The sequence below is a fragment of the Camellia sinensis genome, chromosome 4, assembly GCF_055761805.1.
Source record: "Camellia sinensis isolate YWXY chromosome 4, ASM5576180v1, whole genome shotgun sequence".
Lineage (NCBI taxonomy): Eukaryota > Viridiplantae > Streptophyta > Magnoliopsida > Ericales > Theaceae > Camellia > Camellia sinensis.
Genome location: NC_138964.1, coordinates 31,247,798 through 31,267,121, shown reverse-complemented (window position 1 = coordinate 31,267,121; position 19,324 = coordinate 31,247,798). Strand labels below are relative to the sequence as shown.

General features: G+C 32.4%; 1 protein-coding gene across 1 annotated transcript; it reads left to right on the top strand.

The window, feature by feature from the left end:
• Positions 1 to 6,829: 6,829 nt before the first annotated feature.
• Positions 6,830 to 18,738, top strand: LOC114293146 (disease resistance protein RML1A). Its single transcript, XM_082924542.1, has 6 exons — positions 6,830 to 7,648; positions 14,768 to 15,857; positions 15,968 to 16,276; positions 16,365 to 17,231; positions 17,312 to 17,882; positions 18,432 to 18,738. Exons 1-6 carry the CDS (start codon positions 7,104 to 7,106, stop codon positions 18,554 to 18,556), a joined length of 3,507 nt encoding a protein of 1,168 aa, XP_082780668.1. The 5' UTR covers positions 6,830 to 7,103; the 3' UTR covers positions 18,557 to 18,738.
• Positions 18,739 to 19,324: the final 586 nt, after the last annotated feature.

Sequence of the window (19,324 nt, the reverse complement as noted above, 5' to 3'; positions counted from 1 at the left end):
TGGTGGCTATCTCTGCATGTGCAGTGCCCGTTGGTGACACTTTCGGTTTCCCATAGTCTCCAACCAAAGGGAGACGGACGAATTTTGTACGAGAGGGCACAAAATTCAAGGACTGAAACGCTCTAGGTTGCACCTCAGAGCCTGAGGCCGCACATGTGTTGGCCCCATCTGCACATATAGTGTCCCTTGGTTGCACGTGTAGTTTTCCGCAATCTCCAACCAAAAGCTGCCCCATTTTGCCGCACCTGTGGGCACACGTCATTGCATAGGCAGAGCTCCTTCCCCCAAAACTCCTCAAGGCCTATACCAATCCACACATGTAGAACACCCTGACAATTTTTTTTGTTAAAATAGTTATATATATACATATTTATCATTTTTTAAAAATATTATCTCACAACAATTAATTTCATCCTTTTATGTATCTAAAAAAATCATATTAAGGGTTCGTTTGAAAATTAATTATTTTAATGTATTTTTTTTAATTATATTTTTTGTAAAAAAATATACAGAAAATAAAATAAGTAATGTAACAATTTATAATGATTTAATTGTGTGCTTATTAGCATTCCCACCAACTCCAACACATAATGGCTTCAATTCATAAATAATAACATCAAAATGTGGAGAAAGTTAAACATTTTAGTGTTTTTATTTGGTACTAGTTTTTCTGGGACACTAGTGGCAATGGAGGTGGTGACTGTGGTCCATGATCTGATTGCTAAGGGTTATCCATCGCCCAATTCGAAGCCACAAGGCATGGAAATGTTAGTTTTGTTTTGCATATTGTTGAGGATTTGATTTTCTGCGCAATTTAATTCCAAAAAACCAAAAGAAGATTAGGGATATAAATTGCGATGGACAGGGATTGGGCAGCGATGGCTAGGAGCCAAGCTATGTCTGAGTTGTGGCATCAATGGATAGGTAATGTCCCACTCAACTCCATTACGTCTTTAATGATGTGTTTGGTTGGAAGATTTAGGGAGGGATTTAGAAAGGGAAAAGAAAAAGATGTGTGAAATTAAGTGAAATGTAGGTATATTTTATTCACATTTTACCTGCCTTTTTCATTTTTCTTTCCAAATCTCTACCCAAATTCTCCAATCAAACACAATATAAGTGGTTTGACAAAATACCCTAACTCTTTTCATGCGTACAAGGGCCATGCGTACAAGGGCCACGCGTACAAGGGCCACTGCTTGCTTAGGAAGCTTATGGTCTTCAAGCGCTTTTTGTGGCTTCTCTACGGACTCATTGGTCAGTATGGTAAGTTACGGTGGAACAATATCACTATCACATATGTGAGAAATAAGAAGATAAACTATTGCCCAATTTAGTTCATTTGTGATTTGAAGATAGAACAATTACGAAAGCAAATATTGTACATTTTGGGCATGTTTGATTGAGTGAATTAGAGCATGAGATTGAGATTATTAATCCATGGGCCCAATTATTCCACGTTTGTTTTAACATTTTTGTTTAGGATTATTAATCCAATAGATAATTAATCCAACAAATTTGTAGGATTATATGTAATGGGGTAGGGGTGAGATTATTAATCTAATGGGTATTAATCCAATTGGATAGTGAATACTACACTAATTTAATAAGATTATTAATACTTCACTATTAATCTTTTGAATCAAACATGACCTTTAATCTATGCTTTGAGCTTTATTGAAAGGATGGTTAATGGCTGTGGTGATGTTGCATGATTATAATGATCAAAACCAAATTCACTCCATCCTACTTTTTTGGGTTTTTAGTTTTCAATTTCCAATTTCTCATTGAAATTTATGTCTATTTTTTAGCAACAATCTTTATGGTTATGGCCTTTGTTTTTAGCCATTACTTTGTAGCAAATTTATGTATATAATATTTTTTTACTTTAGCCTTTCATGTAATAACCCGACCCTCGCACATGATTTTTTTGTTATATTCTTAGCCCTCGATTGGTACTTTTAAATGCTTACTGTGTAGTTCCGTGAAACATTATGATTAAGGAAGTGAAATCCATGTCTATGAATGTTTATCTGTCTCACAAGGAACCTATCTGTCACTATTAACATGTTTGAATTAGAAATTGGAAGCCTTAACAGCTTAATTAGCTGAAATTGATTATATATCTGTGATCAGCATAATTTTTAGGTAATATTAAGCATGTTTGCGAAATTTTGATTTTGGAATGATTAAACGATTCATTTTTGTCTTATATGCCTTACTTATGAATGGATATATATATATATATATATATATACCTCTAGACTTTATGAACCTTGAGCAACAAACGTGAATACCATTTTGGGGGAGAAAAGAAGAGAAATCGGGGGAGAAGGGATTCAACAAGAAAGCTTGGCAAAATTGTTAGAGGTGTAGGATTGAATTCAAGGTAAGCTCAAATCCTTCTTATTATGGTCACTTAGAGTTTGTAATTGATGTGTATGTTTGATTCATGTTTAATTCATGCTTGATTAATGAGGGTTTCTCTCAATTGGTTGCTTAGGCATCTAGATTGGGTGTGATATGAAATTGATGCTTAAATCTATGGTTTTCTACCATCACTTCATGACATTATGCATATAACATGTGTTATGTTTCAAGAATATGAAGAACTTGAATCCAAGAATGGAATTAGAGAGAGAGATGGCTTGTTGAAGCTCCTAATCTTGCTTAATTTATGATACTCAAGGTAGAATCCATGTTATAGTGATGCTAGGTGGGAATATTGCATTAACCTAACCTTGGGTTGCATGTAAAAATGGAGTGAATACCAGGTTGGAACTCGAATGGAGGTTCAGAATTTCAGAATCTGCTCGGTCCGCTCGAGCGGCGGAAATCCCGCTCGAGCGGGAAAAACCACCTCTCAGCAGTTTTGTGCATTTTACAGTCCGCTCGAGCGGCCAAAGTGGCGCTCGAGCGGGGAACTCATTTTCAGGAAAAATTAAATGTTTGTTCAATTCTGAGTGCTTGCCTCTCTGGTATTTTTAGAATATTTTACAGATGATTTTAAAGCGGTTGTAAATGCATGCAAGGTGTAAGACTCAGGAAATGCTTTAAAAAAAGAAGAAGAAGAAACTAATACCTTAATTGTGTGCAGGGCACATTCCAGAAAGAAGCAACACGCCACCTCAACACTGTGAGTAGTAGTACCGATGTAAAATTATGCAATCATGTCAATGTTTCAAGGCATGCAAAGCAATTATGTTAATGTCCCAAGCATGTAATGTACTTATGCATGTTTAAGATATGTTAATGTTAAAGCATGTAAAGAAAAGCATTTTCAAGGGCCTCGTGCCATATGTTCAAGTGCATTTTCAAGGGCCTCGTGCCACAAGTTTCAAGTGCATTTACAAGGGCCTCGTGCCACAAGTTTCAAGCGCATTTACAAGGGCCTCGTGCCACATGTTCAAGTGTATTACAAGGGCCTCGTGCCACATGTCCAAGTGCATTTACAAGGGCCCCGTGCCACAAGTTTCAAGCGCATTTACAAGGGCCTCGTGCCACATGTTCAAGTGTATTACAAGGGCCTCGTGCCACATGTTCAAGTGCATTTTCAAGGGTTTCGTGCCATATGTTCAAGGGCTTATAGCCACATGCTTATGTCACAGGATTAGGCCTAGGGCCATTATGAACTAAACGCAGAATCAGACAAACCATGTGCATGCTGCATCTTTCTATGTATTGATGTATTTAAGTTTCAAGTCAGATATTGTTCATTATGTATTACTGCTCATTGAGCCCGGCTCACTCTCTATTATGTCTGTTTCTGTAGGTTATCAGTCAGGGGGTCAGTCCTAACTTTGACGCTGTCCCTTTTGTCAACCTTTACATGTCCAGGTACCATACCAGGCCATTTATTTTTGGGAAGCTGCTAAGATATGGGTCTACTTTTTGAAAGCCACCTACGGACGTTGTACATAACTCTCATATTCCTTTTGTTATGCCCAATTATCAGGCTAGAACTGTAAACGTATATGTTGTACACGATATCCAGGGATATGGTTTTAAACTTTACCCGCTTTTGATGATGTATGTAATGCATGAGATCCTGGCATATTAGAATTAGCTCAATGGAGTATGCTTGTTTTGTGTTATATTAATACTATATGCTTCCGATAAGGCCCCGTACGGTATGTACATCAGTTTTTATGTCCGTTTTTGCATAGGTCATGCCCGAACCTTTAGGGGCAGGTTCTTGGGCTGTGACATTTCATGTCTTAAATATTTTTTAATTTATTCTTAAAGTTAACTTTTATTTAAAATTTGATAGAAAATATCACGTTAGCTACCATATTACATAAAAAAATATTATTATACTAGGGTTCGAGTTTGTATTAAAAGGGTGAGTTATATATAATAAAATATTTATATATTAAGTGACTGTTAATATTTTTTATCAAATTTTGAACATAAGTCCTTGTTTGGTTTTAATTTTTAGAAAATATTTTTGGATAGATTTTCTTTTGCCTTTATTGAACTTTTTTCATATTTTAATCAATTTTTTTTTTCAAAAACTTTTTAGATACATCTAAAAAGTAAAAACATTAAACTCAAATATGAAAAATAATTCACTAAAAACAAACAAAAATCTAAATAATTTTTTTTCATACTAATTTTTTTTATAAATATTTTAGCCAATTTATTTTATTTTTTAGATACATTATGATAAGGTGCATCTAAAATTCGTTTATATTAAACATAATAATAATAAATTATAACTACATCTTTTGAAATTTATTTTTAGTGAAGAGGGATTTTGGACCGAACCGATCCGACTAAACCGATCGAACCGAACCGATACACCGCATTTTGGACGGATGCGTGATGACGAGCGGACGGTTGCAGATTGATTTTTTTTCCAATCCACCTAGTTTTGAACGGATGGCGGATTTGAGGTTCATTTGGTCGCAACCGAACTGTCAAACCGCCGAGCACCCCTAGTAATTTGTAAGACTTTATGTATTCAATTTGTTTATATATTCTATTTGTGTTTTCAATTGAAAAAAAATTTAAATATTCTGTTGAATATATTATGTTGAAAAAGAGTTTTCAACTTAAATATATTTTTTGAATTGAAAAAAATAAATGTATTATTTATCTATATATTTTAGTTTTTAAATCTAACTCTAAAAATAATAAATAAAAAAGATAATATATGTTGGTTGGTTTTTGTTTTCAAAAACAGATATGGATGTAACAATACAGAGGCATACAATCTTTACTACTGCTCTGTTCATGGTTTTGGTGGTTTGAATTGTTTTTATATTTTAATAACCACATATTATAATATTTTATGTGGATAAGGCATGCTGTGATTGTAATATGTGATAAAGTTTTAAACTTTCTTTCTTTGGATGAGGCATGCAGTGATTGTAATACTCTATTAAGTCATTGACTGTAGTTTTTTTTTTTGTTGAGAAAGTGCACAAGTTGAATTATGTTGAAAATTTAAAAAATTTTAAACCGCCAAACCGATTCGCATTCATCTGCCAATCCGTTCAATCCACATCCGTCGGATTAGCGGACGAATGCGGATTGATTTTTTCTAATCCACCAATCTGGCGGACGGATGACGGATTGGAAGTTCCGTGGCCGCAACCGATCCGCATCTACCCATAAGAGGGATGTTTCATTAATTTGCTTTTAAAATTCAGGGATGTTTCATTAATTTGCTTTTAAGGCCTCGTTTGGCAACTGAACTTTTTAGTTAAAAAGTCAAAAAGTTACTAAATTAGCCAAAAAGCCAACCACTCATACAAAAAAGTCAAAGATTTTCTTTTCTCTCTATTTTTTGCATATCTTTTCGTAAAAAGTCAAAAAGTCATCCCAAACATACTAATTTTTTTTAGCTCATATTTTAGCCAAATAGCCAAAAAGTTACTAAATTAGCATATTCCCAAACGAGGCCTAAAATTCATGAAAGTTAAGAAGACGATAAAACTACTTGCAAAACGGGGTATTATATTAAATAATAATAGTAATAATAATAATAATAATAATAATAATAATAAATTATAAATATGTCTTTGATATTTGTTCAAAATATGAATTATTTATTGTGATTTGAAAAATTACAAAATTTTTTTATTAGAATTTTTTTATTTAATAGAATTAGTTGAAAAAAATAAAATTTTAGCTGCTCTCCTATATAATAATAAAATTATATAAATTATTAATTAAAATAATTTTCTAATTTCATCAACAACTATTAATTGATTTGATAATTTATTAATAAAAATGATCATTATTATGAAATTAAAAATTTCAAATAGCAAAATTTAATCTCCAAAACTATAAATAACAAATCGCTATTTTAAACAACCTGTATTTGTAATTTGGGATAGGATTCCCTTCGGTCTGAAATCAAATTAGAATGTGTTGTTGGGCCCGTGATGGCCCATCATGGGTTCTTTTTTGATAATTCAAATCGTTTAGTGTGTAGAACTCGTTGAGTATTTCATCCCTACAAAAAATTATGTTAACCGGATATGGATAGCCACTTAATCAAAACATATTTCAGTCAATGGTAAAATTGGTTTTCAAAATAAATTGTTGACAACAATTTGATGCAATCAAATAGTTATCGATAACTGATTAATATGATTTTTTATAAGAATAAAATTACTCAACAAACTATACACATTGAACAGTTTAAATTATTGTAACAAAAATCGTGACAAATCTAACGAGCTCGAAAAGTTTGATTCGTTTAAGAAGTAATAGTTTTAGTCTAAAAACCAAAAAATTATTAAAAAAACCAAAAAACTTATAACCTATATTAAAAAATTAAATACTTTTTTTTTTTTTTTTACAACTTGCTCATAAAAAATTAAAAAATCATTTTAAACATATAAATTTTTTAATCTCATTTTTTAATTAAAAAATTAAAAATTTATTAAAATGACATATTGACAGACAAGGCGGCATCTACTATGTGCGCCTCGGGGAGAATCTAAAAAGTCCTCGTAATACTCTTAAAAAAAACGACCAAAATGTTTGCAAATAACGCAAATATTCCTAATATAAAACACGAGAAAACACTCATCCAGACCATCTAAAAAAATTTCCAATTTACACTACAAGTTTTCACTCTCAAGTTCACAATGGCTTTGGTGCCTTTCCAAAGATCCAATTCCTATATTAGATCATCATCATCATCATCTTCGTCTTCTCATCCTGTTCAATGGACATACGATGTGTTTTTGAGCTTCAGAGGCGAAGACACTCGCGACAATTTCCTCAGTCATCTCTATAAAGAGTTGAATCGAAAGGGAATCAACACCTTCATAGACGATAAAGAGCTCCAAAGAGGGAAAAAAAATTCGCCAGAACTCCTCAAAGCTATTGACGAATCAATGTTTTCGATTGTCATCATATCGGAAAACTATGCTTCGTCAAGTTGGTGCTTGGATGAACTTGTGAGGATACGTGAATGCAATGATGCGAGGGGGCAAATCGTTTATCCAGTTTTTTACCGTGTGGATCCATCGGAAGTGCGAAAACAAAAGGGGAATTTTGGGAAACGATTTGATGAATTGGTTTCTAAGCTTGAGATGGAGATGGAGATGGAGAAGGTTCAGAGTTGGAAGAAAGCTTTGAAGGAAGTAGGCAATTTAGCAGGTTTCACTTTCCCAAATCCAGCAATTGGGTAATAAATTACTCCTACTTTTTTAACATGGAAAATTTCGACATGTCAAACAATTTATTAAAACATTTACCAAATGTGTCATATCAGCGTGTGACACTGACACCATGTGGGTCTAATATGAGAGAGAGCGTGAGTTTAATGTTTTTATTTTGTTTAAATAATTACAATGACAGGGATTAACGTAATTTCTCAAAAGTCAAGATTGACTAAAAATTTTGATAAATCTTTTAGATATCTACCATTACATTTTTAAATATGCTTCTTTGATTTAGTTCCATTTTTTATTATTTATTGGGTAAATTACGCTTTCACTCTTTTTAAGTGTGAGTTATTTCTTAAGGACTAGTTACATGGAGTATCTTTAAATTATTAAGAAATATCATTTTGACTTTTTAAATTATAAAATCATATAAATAGACCTTTTAAATTATTGAGAAATATCATTTTGTGTTCTAAACTATAAAATCGTACAAATAGACCCTTGTACAAATTGGACCCCCTGATGGAAGGGATCACAGTGAAACACACCAATAGTTCAGAGGTCTATTTGTAGTCTTTTATAGTTTAGGGGTTTACTTCTCAATAATTTAGAGGTTTATTTGTGTGTTTTTATAGTTTAGGGAGTTAATAGTTTAGGGGTCTTCCTGTAAATAACTCTTATTTCTTACTATTTTGTTCTTAAGAAAATATTCTCACTTTAGTTCACAAATTATTTTTCATTTCCACTCGAAATTTTAAAAAGCGGCAGCAACTGTTACGAAACACCGTTACGTAACGGTTGTGATGGTTACCGCCACCCGTTACGGCCGCTATAGCAGTGTGACAGAAATTCACATGTGTTACGGTCGTTTTGGTGTTACGTAACGGCCGTAGCGTTACCGTAACGGCTATAACGATCCGTGACACACTGTTACACTATTTTACAATATTCTAAATAGTTTTTTTTCCAAAAAAAATAATAGTAAAAGCTTACAAAAAAAGAACAAATACTTAAGTGATCTAAACCAAAAGAAAAAATCTTATATGAATTTTTTTATATATAATTTTTTAAAATTTTTTTTTATTTCATTACATTAACATGTAAAATGAAAAATATATAAATAGTGGTTGCATTTATTTTTATAATAATTTTAATTAATATTTTTTATTTTGTTAATGTGTTGTCTAAAAAATCTATTTAAAAAATAAATAAAATCAGTAGTTCAAAAATAATTTTTGTTCATGACACAATTTTTATTTTTATAATTATTTCATTTGATACTTAATTGTAAATAAGTTTATTTAATTAGTTGTAAACAAGGTTTTGAAAGGCGGGTGCGGTTGCCGTAACAGTTGCGGTGATGTGGTAGCGGTCGCGGGGTGTAAAGGCTATAGTGTAACGGTTGCGGTAACCGGAACCGTTATTTTTTATATGTTTCGCATAATTTGAAGAAAACTTATCAATACACATTTTTTTTTTCAGAATCATATTTATGGGGGTTTAAAATAAATTTTGATCAATTTTTGTTAATTTTGAAGTATGATCCAATGTATTTCATATTTTTAAATCACTGTAAAAGGAGCTTTTTACATTTTATTTCAATAGTTAATGATTTTTTGAATAATTGATTTTAAATGTCTACAAATTATTTTCTACCAATACCTGAACTAATTGAATAAAAAATATTCACAATTATTAAATGAAGGGATTATAAAATAAAAATTGTGCCACAAATTTAAAAATAAATAAATAAAGAAAAAAAAATCCATATAAGATTTTTTCTTTGGGTTTGGATCACTTGAGTATTTGTTCTTTTTTTTTATTATGTGCTTTTGTATTTTTATTTATTTATTTATTTATTGAAAAAGGAAGCTATTCAAAATATTGTAAAATGGTGTAACGGTATCTAACAGACCGTTACGGCTGTTACGGAACCACTACGGCCGTTACACGTGAATTTCCATCACACTGTTATAACGACCGTAACGGGTGGCGGTAACCACCACAATCGTTACGTAATGGTTGCAGCCGTTTTTTAAATTCTTGATTCTGAATATTGTAAAGGGTATAACGGTGTCTAACGGACCGTTATAGCCATTACGTAACACCGAAATGGCCATTACACATGAATTTCCGTCACACACCTATAGCGGCCATAACAAGTGGCGGTAACTACTACAACCATCACCAATTAAACCACAAAAATCAAATATCAACATTTCCAATAACCCATTAACTTAGGTAAAACCACTTCAATAAATTATAAAATTCCTCTAACATCATTTATAGTACATAGAGATACCCAATCCACTATCTATCAAATCAATTTTAACATATAAATTTCCCAACACCCAAATTCCTAATTTTTGCGTCACATTCAAACCCCTAGATTGACCCAAATGTCAATCTCAAAATCAATAATCAAATTAATGATTTTTCTACATGCAAAAACATCCATAGAAACTAAATATAAGTATAAAACTCAACAACTAAAACTAAATCATAATAAATCTAGAAATCACCATCTCTAACTCTATATATGTAAAAAATTAAACTAAAACTTTTTAGAGAGATTTTTACCAAATATAAGTTTCTAAACCATCATGAAATGAAACCTAAAGCTTTGATTCTTGAAGAGATTAAGAAAAATCTAGAGTTTGAGCTTGATTTGGTGCTACTTTTGTAGAGGCAGAAAAATGGCCGACTGGAGCTTTTCTTGGCAGGGTGAGATGGCCGGTAGTGGTGGTGATGGTGGGTTGAGGTGGTGGTGTAAGGGTGGAGCAAAGGAGGGATGTTTGGCCACCAAGAAAGTAAAGGAAAATGAGAGAAAGTTAGAGAGAAGACGGAAGAGAAAGTGAAAGAAAAAAAATTATGCATTTTTATTTTTTTTATTTTTAGCTGAAAGGTGGTGTTTGGTTACACCCATAAGCAAGTTTGGAGTTGGGTTTTAAGTATCCTAGGTTGGGTTTGACTTAGGGGGGTGTTTGGCTCTCTACCCCCTAAAAGAATTTTGTCCTCAAAATTTATTTATTTATTTATTCTAGTTCATACCTTGAAAAATATGTTGATATCGGATTCTCACATCATCCTCCTGCTCCCAAGTAGCTTTCTCGAAAAGCATGATTTTTCCACAATACTTTTACTAATGGTAGTCTTAGAAGTCAATACTTGATCCCTCCTGTCCACAATCTCTACAACTTCCTCTTCTTAAGACAAATCATCCCTAAGTCGGATTAGTTGAAAATCTAGCACATGTGATGGGTCAAGCATGTACTTCTTCAGTGTGGATACATGGAACACATCGTGAATGCAAGATAGACTAGGTGGTAAAGCCAAATGGTAAGCTGTCTTGCCAATGCACTTTAGTATCTCAAATGGCCCAATATACCTTGGACATGGTTTGCCTTTCTTACCAAATCGCATCACTCCCTTCCATGGCGAGATTCGTAAAAACACATGATCCTCAACCTGAAATTCCAATCTCTCCTCCGATTATCTGCATAGCTCTTTTGGGCTATTTTGGGAAGTTGGCTTTTAGCCACTTTTTTTGATTTGTAGCAAAAGCCAAAAGTTGGCTTTTTTGTCTTTTTTTTTTTTCATTTGGGAAGCTGGTTTTTAGCCAACGGTGAAATTACAATTTTACCCCTCATGAGTCAAAATGTGTGACATAGGTGAAGTTGTAAATATTTTAAATAAATGGGGGTAGTTTGGTCATTTTATTATGATTTGACATCATAAACAAACATTAATCAAAAAAGTCAAAAGTCACTTTTTACCAACTTCCCAAATCATTTGTCTAAAAAAGCCAAAAGTTTGGTTAAAAGCCAAAAAGTTACTTTTTACCATCTTCCCAAAACAACCCTTTTGTCTACTTTTAGCCGCCTTCAACCTTTCTTGAAAAATTTGCACGTTATTGATAGTAATTGAACAATCTTTGGCCCCAACAATTCTCTCTCTAACCTCATAGGCAAGGTTCTGAAAAGCGGTTGTGGTTGCCGTAACGGTAGCGGTGGCACGGTTGCGGTTGCGGTAACCGGAACCGTGAATTTTTTTTATTTTTTGCACAATTTGAAAAAAACTTACTGATATGCACATTTTTTTTCCATGATCATATTTATTGGGTTTTAAAATAAATATTGATCAATTTTTATAAATTTTTAAGTTTGATCCAATATATTTCATATTTTTAAATCACTATAAACTGAGTTTTTTACATTTTATTTTAATAATTAATGTTTTTATATTATACAAAAAATCAATCACTAACTATTATATGTAAGATAAACAATGACAAAAGTAAAAGAATAAATAAAAGCCTAAATATATATATATATATATATATTTTAATCAAGCCAAATAGATAATGACCACACTTATATTATTATTTTCAAACAATATATAGATAGACACAGACAAACAAAATGGTTGAGTGATAGTAGTTGAATAGAATAGCATAGGTCTTACAGCTTCAACAAATCAATAACATATTTTTCATCTTCCCTCTTCTCTCTCTATCTCTCTTCCCCCATTTTCAACCTTTTTTTTTTGTTTGTGTTTTTTCGAAAGAAGCAATTCGAAACTGTTACGTAACGGTGCGTAACAGGCCGTTACGGCCATTACGGCACCGTTACAACCGCTATAGCAGCCGCTATGCCTGACACACCTGTGAATCTCAATTACATTGCAAAAGCGGTCGTAACGGGTGGCGGTAACTACCACAACTGTTACTACGTAATGCCATTACGTAACGGTTGCGGCCGCTTTTTAAAACCTTGCTCATAGGTCTACATCTGCTCCCATATGAGGCTTCATATGGAGCTAAGGTTTTAAAAAGCGGCCGCAACCGTTACGTAGCAGTTGTGGTGGTTATTGCCACCTGTTACGGCCGCTATAGCAATGTGACAGAAATTCACATGTGATGGCTGTTTCGGTGTTACGTATCGGCTGTAGCGATACCGTAACGGCTGTAACGGTCCATTACACACCGTTACACCCTTTTACAATATTCTAAATAGTTTCCTTTCCAAAAAGAAAAAATAATAATAAAAGCTTACAAAAAAAAGAACAAATACTCAAGTAATCTAAACCCAAAGAAAAAATCTTATATGATTTTTTTTTAAATTTTTATTTCATTACATTAGCATGTAAAATAAAAAATATATAAACAATGGTTGCATTTATTTTTGTAATCATTTTATTTAATATTTTTTATTTTGTTAATGTGTTGTCTAAAAAATGTCTTTAAAAAATAAAATCAGTAGTTCAAAAATAATTTTTGTTCATGGCACAATTTTTATTTTTATAATCATTTCATTTAATACTTAATTGTAAATAATTTTATTTAGTTAGCTGTAAAGTGTTGTCTAAAAAAATGCCTCAAACATAATTTTTGTTTATGGCACAATTTTTATTTTTATAATCATTTAATGATTGTGAATATTTTTTATTCAATTAATTCAAGGATTGGTCAAAATAATTTGTAAACATTTAAAATCAATTATTTTTAAAGTTATTAACTATTGAAATAAAATGTAAAAAACTTCTTTTATAGTGATTTGAAAATATGTATATTAGATCATACTTAAAAATTAACAAAAATTGATTAAAATCTATTTTAAACCTCAATAAATGTGATTTTGAAAGGGAAAAAAAAAATGTGTATCGGTAAGATTTCTTCAAATTGTGCAAAAAATTTAAAAAAAAAATCATGGTTCTGGTTACCACAACCGTTACGCTACAGCCTTTACACCCGCAACCGCAACCGTTACGGCGACCGCAATCGCTTTTCAAAATGTTGTATGGAGCCATTCTAATACTTGACTGATGACTATTATTATATGGAAATTCTATTAATGTGTTCATTCCAATTACCTCGAAAATCTAGGACATGGGCTCTTAACATGTCTTCTAAAGTTTGGATTGTCCTTTCCGATTGTTCGTCAGTTTGGGCGTGAAAAGTTGTACTGAATCTCAATTTAGTATCCAAGGCATTCTGAAGACTAGGCCAGAGGTGGATGATGTAATAAGTTGTAATTGGGAGAAACTATTTATTTTATTTATTTAAGTTAGACAATTTTTTTGGGGTTGGGGATCAAAGTGGGAAATCCTTTTTCTTTAAAGACCAAAGTGGGAAAATGACCATACTTTGGGGGACAAATTGTAATTTACACTATTTTTGTTATAAAGGTATAATTTTCATTAGAATTTGGCTCAAAGTGGAAGAATTTATCCAGTTGAAAGAGTCACAAATTTACGAAAAATGAAATTTTTTAGTGAAAAATGAAAATATAATAATTTTATAAGGTTCTGGATTTACTAATCCCTTTATGTGAAAACACTTACTCAAAATGTATGATTCCAAATTTTGGTCTAAGAAACAAGAGTCAGGATCAGGAGTTTACGGTTAGGAGTAAGGGAGGTGTTAGGCACCTTACTGCACCTTTTGCTACTTAAATTCTCTGATTGTGGATCAATTTTAATCCCAACATATTAATTATGTTATTGTTGTTATTATTATGTTTTTGAATTGTGGTAAATTCAGTTTGCAATTGCATAGGTTTATAAAACATTGCTGTCCAAATCTGCAGATGGTAATTGAAAGTTGAACCTAGCTTACTGGGTGCCTACGTATCTACAGTTGGAATTAGGTCCATATATAGTTCGGGTTTTGTTGATTTAGAAGGGCCGGTGTCACACATGCCAAGGATGCGTAGGATAGGTTTAGAAATACTTCGTTCTAGTAGCGGAAAATTGGGAAATTTTGAAAGTTGAAAAGTTGAAGAGTTGGACTGAACTTGTGAATGCACTGCCTATGAAAACACAAGTGTCCTAAATATTATTGTATAGGAAATGAAAATATACTTGTGAGGGTAATGGAGCAATGTCTGCAATTGTTGATTTGATTATTCAACTTAAACATTTTCAGCACTTTATCTAATCTGCCAAGCCCAATTCAAACACATTCCCAAGACCAAGTTTTTGTTATAAGAAAATTGTCCACACTACCTATCCTAGATCCTTTTCTTAGAATATGATTTCCATCCCAAAATATTTGAAATGAAATGAGCAAAATTAACTCACTTTTCTTTGTTTGAGTTCTGATTCATGAATTTTCTTTTATTGTTCTTCTCAATCAACAGGTCTGAATCAAAGCTTATCGAAGAAATTGTCGAGAAAATTTTTGATTATTTAAATGTGTATTCAAGTGTTGATGAAGGCCTAGTTGGAATGGATTCTCATATGGAGGAATTGATAAAATTGCTAGGTTTAGGGAATGATGATGCTCGTATCGTTGGGATATGGGGAATGGGTGGAATAGGTAAGACAACTATTGCTCAAGTTGTTTATGACCGTATCTCTTGGCAATTTGATGGTTGCTGCTTCATTGAGAATGTTAGAGCTGTTTCAAAAGAACGTAGTATAACGTTTCTTCAAGAACAACTCGTTTCTAAAATCTTGATAGAGAAAGATCGAAAAGTAAGCAGCATCAGTAGTGGAAAAAGTATGATAAAGAGGATTATAAGTCGTAAAAAGGTTCTCATTGTTCTTGATGACGTGGATGAATCGATAGACTTGGAAAACCTGCTTGGAGAGCATGATTGGTTCAGTTCTGGAAGTAAAATCATTATAACAACTAGAGATTTGCATGTGTTAAACACATGTGGCGCAACACATACATATAAGGTTCATGAATTAAAAAAAGATGAAGCTGTTAAACTCCTTATATCAAAAGCCTTTAGAAAAGACAAGCAAATAGGAGGTTATGGAAACCTCCTAGATCGTGCAGTGGAGTACTGTAAAGGAGTTCCTTTAGCTCTCAAAGTTTTGGGTTCTTTTCTTCATGATCGAAAAGAAATTTACTGGGAAAGTGCTTTAAAAAGATTAGAACGAAGTCCTCTTCCAGGAGTTGAAGAAGTACTCAAAATAAGTTACGATGCATTGGGTTGGGAAGATAAGGAAATATTCCTAGATATTGCATTTTTTTTCAAACAGAAATACATAAATGATGTAACAAAAATCCTAGAAAGTTTTGGCTTCCAACCCACTATCGCAATAGAGCTTCTAGTTGAAAAGTCACTGATAATTATTTCACACGGTAGGCTGTTTATGCATGATTTGATACAAGAAATGGGGAGAAATATTGTTCGCCAAGAATCACCTAAAGAGCCTGGACAACGCAGTAGGTTGTGGCTTTATGAAGATATAAAACACGTACTGATGAATGATACGGTAAGAGATTTTACAGAAAAGCATGAACATTTTAAACATATTTAAGAAAAGTTCTGCATAATTTTGTTATCCTTCAATTTTGTGTCTTGTTATTTACTTGTGGTTATTAGGGAACAGAAAAGCTGGAAGGCATAGTTATGAAGTATCCTGACCTAGGAAATCGTGATCCAAAGGATTTTGGGTTTCCAGAAGAGTTGAAGTTGAGAGGTAAAGCTTTTGCAAAGATGAGGAGCCTAAGAATTCTCATAATTCATTGTTTTCTCCGTTCTATAGACCTCAAATTTCTTCCTAACAATTTAAGGTATCTTGATTGGCGTGGATACCCTTTGAGATGTTTGCCTTCAGAATTTCAACCAATGCATCTTGTTGAACTTCACATAACTGATAGCAACATTGAACAACTATGGATGGGAACAGAGGTATAATTTTGCATTTTGTTTACTCCAAATAATATGTGAATTCCATAACAACATATATATACATATATATATTTTATTTCCTCAACAGGTTCTATACAACTTAAGGACCATGAATCTCAGTTACTCAGAATCTCTAACCATGACCCCAGAGTTCGAAAAGTTTCCAAATCTTGAAAGCCTATATCTTGAAGGTTGTACAAATTTGGTTAATCTTCATCCATCCATTGGATCTCTCAGAAGGCTTGTTCGCATCGAGTTGAGTGGCTGCGTAAATCTTGAGAGTCTTCCAAGTGGCAATCAATTGGAGTCTCTTCAAACTATTTATGCATGTGGGTGTTTAAAACTAAACATGTTGGGAAGCTTTGAACATACCAAATGTTTACAAAGGCTTGCATTAGTCGGGTCCGGTATATCTGAACTGCCATTACCAGTTGGACATCTTACCAATCTTAAAAGCTTGGATCTGGGACGTTGTAAAAACTTGACAAGTATTCCAAACAACATTGGTCAGTTAAAAGCTCTTAAAAGTTTAATGCTCCGTGGGTGCTCAAAACTTGAGAAACTGCCTGAAGAAGTTGGTGATCTAGTCAGTTTAGAGAAACTTAATGCAGACTATACAAGGATTACACAACTCCCGTCTTCAATTTGTCGGCTCCGCTATTTGACAGTATTAGATCTAGAGGGAAACGATTTTGAAAGTTTACCTTCAAGCATGAGCCAACTTAAATTGCTGGAGGAGATATATTTGTCCAATTGCAAAATGCTTCAAGAATTGCCAGAGCTTTCTTCAGACATTAGTGTTATAGTGGCACGTCATTGCAAATCATTAAGAAAAATAGCGAGTCCATTCTTATACAAAGACATTGAAATATTTGATTTTTTGAATTGCTTCAAATTGGTTGAAAATAAGGAAAGCAATGTCCTAACAGATGAATTCATTTCAAATCTATTTCAGGTACTCTCTCTCTCTCTCTCTCTCTCTCTCTCTCTCTCTGGTTTAAGCACAATACATTGTGACCAATCTTCGTTGTACAGGGAAGTATTTCGCGTGATATACACGAATTTAGAATTATATTTCCTGGAAGTGACATCCCGAAGTGGTTCAACCATCAAAGTAATAATGAGTCTTCAATATGTTTGAAGTTTAATAGCAGGTTCTTGGGAATTGCTATTGCTCTTGTTGCAATCGGAGAAGAGGATGTATTGGATCCTCTTTGTTTTAATATGAGGCATAAGACCATACTTTTTACTTCATGGACGACAAAATGCCCTTCTATTAAATCCGAAAATGTAGGAGTGATCTACTTGACACTCCGAAATGAATTATTAGATTCAATGGTGGAGAATTTAAATGAGGGTGAAGAATTTAAAGTTGAATGGGATTGTAAGGAAATTGTTAAAAAATGTGGGGTTCGTTTGGTTTACAAAGAAGATTTTGAAAGGAATGATCATCAAGCATCCCAAGATGACAATTTGATTGTTGTGTCCCAAGGAGTTGAAAATGCTAATAACGCTCCATTAAAGAGAAGGCCTAGTGGAAGTGGCGACTTTCAGGAAGAGGACTGTCCCAATATCAAAAGGCCTAGGCTTGCCCAACCTAACAGAGGTAACATCCTGTTAAAAATATATATATATATATATATAGTACTAACTAACAAATTTTATATAAAAATTTTACTGATGTGTTATGTAATAATAAAGTTTTGAAAATAAGACCTACTTCAAGAATGATATCTGTACATTATATACAAAAATTGAAGGGAAAAATCTTTCATATGAAGTATAACACATCACAAGAATGATGTGGTGATGCTCTATTCGTCATTTCGTATAGTTTTTTTATTTACTATTACTTTTTTGAGAACATTATTTATCATTACTTGTTAAGGCTAAAATAACACAGCATTCTTGTAATTATATATCATAATAATGGCTATTTTGACTTTTAATAATTTTAATAAATATAGATATAAATAAAATAAATCATTATGTATTGATTTTTTTTTTCCACAAATTTTGTTAATATAGTATTACCCTAACATAATAGGTGTGCCGCATCGGTGTGTAAAATATATATATATATATATATTGTTAATTTTTATGACAATATTACTGAGTTTGAATCAATACTAAACACTTCATGTGGTGGGACCAGTGGGAGCATGGAAGAAGAGGAAGTTACCTAATAGGAAGAAGATGAAGCTGATGTGGATGTCTAGGTGGCACAAACAGGTGATGTGGATCAAAAGCAACCAATCATGCAGAAGGACGGTGGTCTAGTCAACCGCCACGGGTCATATCTGAATTTGATTTCAAGAATAGGAAATCAAAACATTGGAACATTAAGGTATTTAAGGTGGGTTTCTCTCATTGTATATCTGTTTCATTCTTATAAATTTGTCCATCCTTCTAATTATTATTTTTTAGATAGGTCCATCCTTGCAATTGATATCATGATACTTACTAACAGGTCTTAATAGTTGGATTTAATTCTCATTAAGTCCTATTGAAAATAAGGTCTAATACAATCGTTGCTAAAAATAATTTTTTGTGATGTTTTGCATAAAAATAAACAATCAGTAATTTTTTTTATCGCGGTTTTTATAAATTGTCGTTAAAACTTACAATTAGTGATTTTTTTTGTGACGAATTTTCAAACTGTCGGTGAAAGTTGAAAATTAATAACTTTTTTTGTGACGATTTTTTTAAATTGTTGCTAAAATTTAAAATTAAAGACATTTTTATGACAATTTTCAATCTGTCGTTGAAAAATAACAATTAGTGATTTTTTTAATAGTATATGATGAAAAATGTCATAATTATCATATGATCTATTGGATAATCATTGCTAAAAATAATTTTTTATAACGTTTTGCATAAAAATTGACAATTAGTGACTTTTTTTTTTTGTCATGGTTTTATGAATTGTCGTTAAAATTTACAATTAGTGATTTTTTTGTGACGAATTTTTCAAACTATCATTGAAACTTAAAAATTAATAACTTTTTTTGTGATATTTTTTTTAAACTACCACTAAAATTTATAATC